The sequence below is a fragment of the Tenebrio molitor genome, chromosome 7, assembly GCF_963966145.1.
Source record: "Tenebrio molitor chromosome 7, icTenMoli1.1, whole genome shotgun sequence".
Lineage (NCBI taxonomy): Eukaryota > Metazoa > Arthropoda > Insecta > Coleoptera > Tenebrionidae > Tenebrio > Tenebrio molitor.
This window is the reverse complement of record NC_091052.1, coordinates 3,869,634-3,879,096: the sequence shown is the minus strand read 5'-3', so window position 1 is coordinate 3,879,096 and position 9,463 is coordinate 3,869,634. Positions and strand designations below refer to the sequence as shown.

Here is a 9,463-nt window from a genome sequence, read left to right as displayed (position 1 = left end):
CTTATAGCAAAGTATAAAATCAAATTAATATAAATTGTCCAACTGGAGTATATCTGGTTGCCTAAGGTTTATTTATTTAATTAGGAATTAGTTTTCTTACAAATCTCTAGAATAACAATTTTCTTCTACAATGGAAATAATGAGTAAAGATGAGTGAGAAATCAGGAAACAACAAATCTAGAACTTGTTTTACTGAAAATTTTACCAAGTGATGCTTCAATGAAAAATTATAATAAACAGGTCTTCACAGAATAACTCGATAACCGTTCATTATATGAGAAAAATGTTCAAATTAAAGTTGTAAAGGATAAAATTTGGCAATTTTTTTCTATTTATACTTTTCTTGTAACTTTAATAGGAACTGAAATACAATCGAGGAAAGATGCAATTTAACGAAATTTGTATTCCAAAAAACGTAAAACTTTATTGTTAGTAAAATTTTACAAATGATCAAATCAAATATTTTGTGTAATATAATACTGTAGTACATATACTATACTATTAAATTTGAATTGAAATGTTCATACTATACTATACGCTAGTAAATTGAATTTATCTTTTTAATTTACTAGCGTATAGTATGAACATTTCAATTCAAATTTCATCCTATGTTAACGTGTTTTGGAGTAAATATGGTCGAGAGCAGGTATAAACGAATGTTGTTCGATCCAATTTTATTAATGTGATACAATAAAAAATTTATATTTTCTTAGTTCACCCCCGTAACACTTTTCCAATTAAATTTTCATATACGCTAGTACTCATAATATTGATAAATTCAATTGTTAATACATAGTTATTTATTACACAAAAAAAAATATTTTATTTGATCATTTGCAGAATTTACTAACAATACCTAAAGTTTCACGTTTTTTTGAGTAAAAATTTCGTTAAATTGCATCTTTCGTCGATTGTATATCAGTCCTTATTAAACTTGCAAGAAAAGTATTTAAAAAAATAGTTGCCAAAATTTATCCTTTACAACTTTTATTTGAACATTTTTCTCATATAATGACTTATCGGTGACAAACAATTCACTAATTCAGACGAAACTTTTAAACAAAATTCTTTTAGCATTTGTTTAAATTATTTTGGACTGTTTGGTTTTACTGGAGATTGTGGCAAAGAGATGTACGAGTAGGTAAATGACGAGAAGATTTATTTTATTTCGATAACTCTAAAATTAAACTAAGCACGCCAAAAATTTACTAATTTCCGCACAATTTTGCAATTAAAAGATAATAACTTCAATACACAATGTACCAATTAAAAAATATAGATTTATTGTTCGCAAATCCCCTGTTATAGACGGAAATTTCGTCAAAATTTAATAGGATAAGCAAGTTTCTAATAAATGTTAGTGCAGAAAAAAATATTCTCTACGAAATTTATATGTCAAAGTGTGGCACAATACCTTTAGATTAACAATCCAGCGTCACAGGCACAAGATCTTGTTATAATATTTCCCAAAATTGGCACATTTTCTAGTAGAGATGAGTGATATGACGATGTCCACTTCACTGTGAGCGACAAACTGAACTAACCACCTGCACACAATATAACCATTGCATAAGGTTTTTTGTTATACTCATGGAAATAATAGAACTGATACTTTTTCTAGATTTTCTTTTTCTCCTCCCTAACTCGTTTATCTTAAATAAAAAAATATATATATTTTACGTTGCTTTAATGTTTTTGTTCAATGTTCTTCAAACTGTGTGAATTATATTTATACCTACTCGTACGTGTGGAATAAATTTGCAAACGGCATAATTTAAGACTGTTTCTATTGTTTCTATTAATCCTGTGAGCCGGGCGCTTGATGCTATGTGGGGGATTTTTGCAGGGTTGGAGACTTCACAATTGGTCTTGACCTTCATTTGTAAAAAAATATTTTGAAAAAGCACAAAATATAATATTGTAACTCGCAGAATTATTAATGATACAATTAATTGTACAATAATTTCAAATGCAAGGTAAATTTGATTTTGTTGGTCAGATTCACCGAACGATACGTTAGGTAAATATTAATTTAAAATTTCCAGGGACAAACAATTAATTCAGAAAATTTGCCAATCTTGCATTTGATGTGATAGTGATTTTAGGTTTTTCATTTGATATTGTTAGTTTAGTAGATGAATTATCTAACAAAAGCTTCATTTTAGTATAAAACGACTAAACAAAATAGATTTTTGAAGCACAAAGCACTCGGGCTATTATCAGTTTATTATAATAAATGGATGAAGATCACTAAGAGTGAATGATCTGAAATTATGGAAGTCTTTACACACCTACAACGATAATAGTTATAAAAATTTCAGGCATGTTTTATGCATCAAACTAAGAGAAAAAAAAAATTCTAGAACACGAAGCAGCACAAGCAACTTTTCGAACAGAAATAAAAATGTGAAAGAAGAGAATGGAAAATGGAAAATAACAAGTTCAGTCTTATAGCACATCAGTTTCCTCTTTAATTATCTTGAAAGATATGATATCCTAGTTTAGAATTTGCATTAAAATTCGAAATTTTTGAATACTTTGCCTATTATTTATTTAAATCAGGTATTTGGCGACAAGTTCAGTAAAATTCTTACTCAAAATATCAAAGCAACTTTGTAATATTTATATAATTCTTGTTCTCATAATTTGGTTCAATTTAACGAATCCGTTTCTCTCAGCAACTAAAAAGTTGCAATATTTTTAGATAAGCAGTGCGATTCTGTTTCCAAATAGTTATAATATCGATTGTTACATTGAAAATTGGTTGTTTTAAATATTTTTTAAAAAATTAGAAAATCACTTCCGAATCAAAATTTAAAAAAATCAAGTTAATTTAGCAAATATATACTTGTAGAGATCATCAACTTGCTTTAAGAAATCAGCTAGCTCTTTAAAAATCATTTTAAAAAATCGATCGTTAAAATAACGATCGCTAAATCGTAACAATGTGTAAATGGAATCGCACAGATTTTCTCGAGAATATAGTTCACGTGTCACATGGTATATCTTTGATTAATTTCATTGGGTAAAATATAAAAACAAAGTCGGAGAATAGGCTATTAAATCGATTATAATTTTATGACCGCATGTTGACTGTCACCTGTGTTTAATGAATAATACTCCTAGGGCCAGTTATTATTATTATTAAACTGTTTTGACAAATGACGTGACTGGCGAAGCTTACTTAGTTATTTCGAGGATTTAGAACAAACTTTTTTCTTATTTATTTTGGTCATTTGATTTTTAAATTTTGTACCTGCGACTTTTGTTTAATGAATGGGTAAAACAAATCTCTGCAATACTGAATAAAAAAATATAACGCACTTGTACTTTAAACCCAATAAATTGTTAGTGCTACGAAATTAATATACGACTATTATACCTACTCTTTTTGGTCTTTCGACATAACAACGAAAATAATTGTTATATAGTACCTACGTACCATTTTTTCGAAATATAATTTTCCTTTGAGTATTTTATCCCCCCATAAATTAACGACCTGTCTATTTATGTGACCCAACAACAGTGACCGTGAAATAGGTAATAGTTTTGTAAAATCAACACAAAACATCGTGTTTTTAGAATAAAGTTTTTCGCTCTGCGGCCGAGGTAAAGAGGATTAAATTTTTAGTTCGTTTTATCCAACTGTACAAGGCAGGTGTTTACGTGTTAATTCCGTGATGTGAGCTATTTTTTTTTCTCACTAATTTTTGTTTTAAATACCTACGCTTAAAGATACGTTCAGGGTTTGCACATTGCAGAGTTTGAATATATACCTACCTACCATACTCTGTTGTGAGATACCTGTATAAATAATAATTATTTTCATTTAATATCAACCATATTATATGATGAACGAGCACTTAATTTAGCCGTTGTGTTAAAAGTTAGCAAAAAACAAGTGAAAGTTTTCTTGTATTCGTTTTTTGTTCTTGGCTTATCGGTATCGGCATCGGCGAAGCAAATAATCCCCATAGTAGGCAGGTAACTAAATTTGTCCCAAATCTTTTCATAATTTTAATTTGATAACTCAGATGTTTAGGGTTTTTATACGTTAAAAAAATTGGTAGGTATCTATTGAGTGAAAGAAATTTCATCGTAATTTTTTAAGAATTTTATTGCTATTGCACATTTTTTCATGTATAAAAATACAACACATTCTTTATTTATTTATCATTGTAGATGATTTAAATAAGCATAGAAATAATAAGCATGAAAAATAGTCTACCATCCTAAAACCAATTAATATTAACAAGATCATATCCTTTCCAGATTTTGTGATTATATTTCACTACACAATCTTACAACTTACTGTGTAATAATTAAATAAAATTATCAACAAGAAGCCTTAGAGTCCACTTACAAATAATCACAGTCTAATCTAATGGAGTTATCTTAACAGAAGATCTATGAGGCCTGCCATATCTGTAGTTATCAAGGTTAGGTCCTTCATAACTTTGAGGCAAAGCTCGCAAGTTGTTATAATATGGTACTTGATATGGGGAAAATTGGTATAGATTTTGATTAATTTTAGGAGGTGACCTATCCCTCCACATCATGGCTATTAAGTTATATAATCCATTAATTGTGTTCATGACTAATTTCATAAAACTAATAATTATTGGTGTACATACTTTCACTAAACCTGAGGTTTCATGGAGAAGTTTCAAAAAATATTCCAAAAGGTATTTAATTGCCTCTATAAGAAAAGTAATCAATGTTGAAAGTAAAAGGAATATAAATATAACAGCTTGCTTAATATTTGGCCAAGTTAAAGTTTCACCAAATAACTCATTCAATTTTTCTTTAAAAAAAGCACTTATTCTTGTTCTAAATTCCTTAATTTCACTTTGAGATGCTTCTTCAAAAACTTCTTTTGGGGTTATGTTGTGAACTGGTGTTTTTTCTTTAGATACAGGTCTCACAACTTCCAACTTTAATCTAACTTCATTAAAAAAAAACTCAACATTTTTAACTTTGTACCAATAACTACCAAAAACTTCCTCGTTTAAACTAACCCACAAATTATATCCAGCTGGAGCACCAATTGTTTTTGGTTCAGTAATTCCCACCCAGACGTTTTTTGGAAAGAATTTCACACAGCGTTTTTTCACTGAAATAAGATTCTCAATAAACTCAGTTTCATCATCTCCCACTTTGATAACAGCTCTGTATGAGTCTAGAGGCTCCACGAATCTTTTTTCTAAAAACGTGCCAATGAAGAGGGAACTCTTCAGCATGTGTTTGGCAAATTTTCGTACTCTGGACTCCTCTAAATCTTCAGTGAAACTACCTGATGAGTCCCGACTGAGTTCTGTGATTTTTGTCATGTCCTAAAAACCAAACGAATTATTCGCCAACACTCACATAATCTTTTATACTTGTAAAATAACTCACGCAATATTTAATAATAATTTAATGTTTAATAATATGTTGAAATTTATACACAAAAAATTACGAATTTTACTATCTGACAACAGATTCTATTTTGTTTTACTAGTAGTGACCTCTGCTGATATTGTCACACAATGAAAATTTTAATTATTTTACATTAAATCGAAAAAAACAATTACCCAGTTTTTTTAATGAACCCACATTAAGAACGATGGAACAAAATATTGTTACAATATGTACACACAAAAATTCATTACAAGAATCTTGCGCAAGATGTTCTCGTTTCTCGATTCTAGTGTTCATTGGATCTTTACCCATTCCCACTGAAACTGAAGCATTGAACAGTGAACACTGACGCGTTAAAGTTGGTTTGGTTGTATACTTTTGACAACAAAATATTTGTCAAAGTTGTCAGTTAATAAAAAATATGCTTACAAAATACTCAGAATACTTATCTATTATTCGGATTTTTATTATTAAGTATCATATTACTTTGATCATAAAAATACAAATAAAAAATGCAGGAAAATTAACAGCTTAAAAGTTAAAACAATAAAAAATTGTCTTTATTTTCACTGAGTAATCGACAACAGGGTATTAATTAAAGTTACATTGCTTCGTCAATAAGAATATTAATACAGCGTGCTATTGAAATGCGTTCAAAATATTTTTTCTACAACTGTCAAAAAAACGTGACATTTATGCATCGTTATCAAGTCGCAAAGTATGTCATTTTTGATAGTGAAAAAATATTTGTCAAAAAGTTTCCTTGGATGCTAAAATAGTTATATTTTAGCACCCAAGGAAACTTTTTGACGAATATTTTAGCATCCAAGGAAAATTTTACAAAAATTAAAAAATTCAAAAATTTTAAAATGCTGTTGTAGAAAAAATAGTGTTTGTATTTCGTGCGCAAGATGATTGTTTTGTTGGCGCATTCGAATGAGTTTGAAGTCTCGACCTGACGGTCTCGACCAAAAACTCATTCTCATGCCCCAACAAAAAACAATCACTTTGCGCACTTAATACAAAAATAACTATTGAAAAAAAAAACGGTGATAGAAATCAAAACAAATGATTTTTCTACTTACTATTTTTTCGAAAACTCAAATTTATTTTCACCGTATTCCGTGTCATCGAGTCGTTTATGGATGGGACGGTGAAAGAACAACGGCTTCGTGCGAAAAAGATTAACCCCACAAAAAATAAATAAGTACGACAAAAACCCAAGCGGATTGATAGATCTTGCAAAAACTTACTGACACGTCCTTCACCTGCATGCGGCCGTGTTTAAAATTTATTATAAAGTAAATTTCCCGTAATTATCGTTAAAAAATTCTGCAGTAAACTAATCCGGAGTTAACTGACATGGTGCTTATTTATGGGGGAGCCAGGCGTTTGTACATGGAGAGATTTCCCGATCACCAAGCACATACCTTACCTTTGTGAGCATCTAAGGGATTATGGTACTTTAGTCCTATTAACCGAGATCGAGGCCGTTCAAGGTCTCATCGTGTCTTGGACTTGGAACCTTGAATTCTGCAAGCTGTTGGGGAAGAACCGAATGTGTTAGTTTGTTAGTTGACGACTTGCATTACGACTGGGCGTTTCCAGTTTCACAATTTGGAGAACGCTGGACGAAAACGGATTATATAGGTACATCCTTATGATCTTCAACGTCAAACATTTAAAACCAGAAGATCCACCATCACGTCTGATTGCATTTTGTCAATGGCTTCTTCAAAAATTCGAGTACAAGATTTCCAACAAAGAGTTTCAGTTATAACGTGCGGGCGGGAATAATTGAGAATCGTTTGATCCGGCCACATGTCTTACCTCAACATTTAAATGATGAAGAATATTTAATTTTTTTACAAAATGTGCTAAGTGACCTTTTGGATAACGTGCCGTTGCTAGTTCGGAGGAATACACCCGCTCACAGTGCACGGGTTAAAATTGGTTGGACGATAATTTAGAAAATCGGTGGATAGGTCGTAATGGACCATTTTTATGGCCAGCTCGTTCACCGGACTTTCTTAGTTTTTTTATGGAGCCACTTCAAACAGATTATGCATGAGATTCCGTCGTTCGTGTGAATAATGATACTGAGTCAAAAAACTGACAAAATTCCGACATGGTGGTCAGAATTCAAGCTTCTATGGCTCGAAGGGCACAAGAGCGTGCTCGATAACGGAGGGAGTCATTTCGAGCATTTAATTTATTAATTTAAAGGTTAGTGCCCTTGATCAAGTGTGGTGCGTAACTTTAATGTCACTCTCACTACGAATAAAGAATTGGTTTTTGCTTGATTACCTAAGTTTTTATCTCCTTCCGCTTTTAATGTACATTAGCGGAATTTATTATTAAGTTGGGTCAAGTATGAACTCAAGACGATAACTCAGGATTCCAACGGAGGATATGCGTAATTGTTTTTTTATTTTGTTCGTTATGGTCTTGGAAAAGTTTTCAGAAAAAAATAATTCGGGACCATTACAAAGGAAAGGGAAAATTCGGACGATCATAACTGACAATAGGAACGACATATTTGATTGATTTTTTTTTTGTTCAATATGGAAATAACTTAGGTAGGTATTATAATTGAATGTTTTCAATTAAAAAAAAATCTGCCTCTTTTATTTTGTGTTATTTCGCGATCTGCCCAACAAATGAAGTTGTTTAATTTAGAATTTATTTCGCATGTAAAATTTCTCGTTTTTATTTAATTTTTCTGATTATACATACAACACACCATACACACCGGTGTCGCAGAGAGAACATTCGGAGAACAGAATTTATGTTAATTTTCAACATGACATAATACATGGCCTGTTCGACCTTTAGGATCTACAAAATTATGTATTTCACCAGTTTATTTTCAATTAACTCAGTCTTATCTGTACAAATTCAATTATTAGGTAATAGAATGTTGAATTAAGTTTATTTGCATAGGAAAACCTTTGTATTTTAAGTAACTTATTTAGTAAATATCATTTCAAAATATATTTGGCTTTAATTGATAACAAAGATAATCTACATCATGCAAGTCTATTTTTAATTATTATTGTTTGATTTTCTTTTAATAAGTCAAATTTATGAGAGTTACAAATGAAATCTAAAATTTAAATGTAGCGCCATGGCAGCAAATAACCAGTTGGCCAATGGGTGCCAACGTAATAACCGCGCATATTCAGTATTGTAGAAATTACTTTGAATTTCTGTTTGTTACGGGAAAACATCGTTTTGAGCTTTATTTTATAATTTCCTTAAATACTTTCATCGATTCGTGATAACGTGTAGTAAAAATTGATTAATTGTCATTTAGTAACAAGCCACGTCAAATTTTCCAGAGAAATTTGATACTTCATCGGCAAAGTGCTATAAATTCGTCCAAATCTTGTGATTTACTCATATACAAAATAAGTTCTGCTTATACAAAAACCATTCTTGACTAAAATGTCGAATCCGACTTTTAAGGTAAGATCTCGAAGAAATACCGTTGTCACTGTAACCTCACTTTTTTACAACAGCCGTCCGAAGGGAAACGCGAAGAATTTCGCAAATATTTGGAAAAGAATGGGGTTATGGATGCGTTAACTAAGGTCCTTGTCAATCTTTATGAGGAACCAGAAAAACCGGAAGATGCGCTAGAGTATATTTTAACATAACATATTGATCACACATTTTAACCACTTTTTGTTAACAAAATTTTAGATACATTCGTGATAGGCTAGCAATGCAAGCTGGAATTGAAACTTACAATCAAATGAAGTCAAGAATAGATGAATGTCAAGCCAGGATTGATGCCTTGACACAAGAATTAGATGAACTGAAGCTTAGTCTTGAACCTCCACCACCAGTTGAAGAAGAAGCAGTTCCTTTAGAAGAAGGGTTTCAACCTATGGCTGGTGATGAAAATCCACCAGAGGATATGCCTCCTATTACTGATGAAGCCCCAATAGATGCACCACCACCAGAAGAAAACCCTGATATGTAATGCCTGATTCCCTTTCCATTGTTATACACTTTCTTTTTTTTGACTAAATACTTTTAGAATTTTATTTTTGTTCCT

At 30.9% G+C, this 9,463-nt stretch overlaps 2 protein-coding genes across 3 annotated transcripts; one reads left to right on the top strand and one right to left on the bottom strand.

Annotated features, from left to right (window-relative positions):
• Window positions 1-4,099: 4,099 nt before the first annotated feature.
• Window positions 4,100-5,712, bottom strand: LOC138135108 (uncharacterized). 2 transcript variants are annotated; one of them, XM_069053754.1, is made up of 2 exons: window positions 5,574-5,712; window positions 4,100-5,333 (listed from the first exon to the last, which is right to left on the bottom strand). In XM_069053754.1, the coding sequence occupies exon 2, from the start codon at window positions 5,328-5,330 to the stop codon at window positions 4,377-4,379; it is 954 nt and encodes a 317-aa protein (XP_068909855.1). In that variant the 5' UTR covers window positions 5,331-5,333; window positions 5,574-5,712; the 3' UTR covers window positions 4,100-4,376. The 2 variants fall into 2 exon arrangements, with proteins under 2 accessions (XP_068909855.1, XP_068909856.1); XM_069053755.1 differs by lacking the exon at window positions 5,574-5,712 and adding an exon at window positions 5,398-5,558.
• Window positions 5,713-8,533: 2,821 nt separating this feature from the next.
• LOC138134588 (c-Myc-binding protein homolog) lies at window positions 8,534-9,452 on the top strand. Its single transcript, XM_069052942.1, has 3 exons — window positions 8,534-8,868; window positions 8,922-9,043; window positions 9,106-9,452. The coding sequence occupies exons 1-3, from the start codon at window positions 8,848-8,850 to the stop codon at window positions 9,386-9,388; spliced, it is 426 nt and encodes a 141-aa protein (XP_068909043.1). The 5' UTR covers window positions 8,534-8,847; the 3' UTR covers window positions 9,389-9,452.
• Window positions 9,453-9,463: the final 11 nt, after the last annotated feature.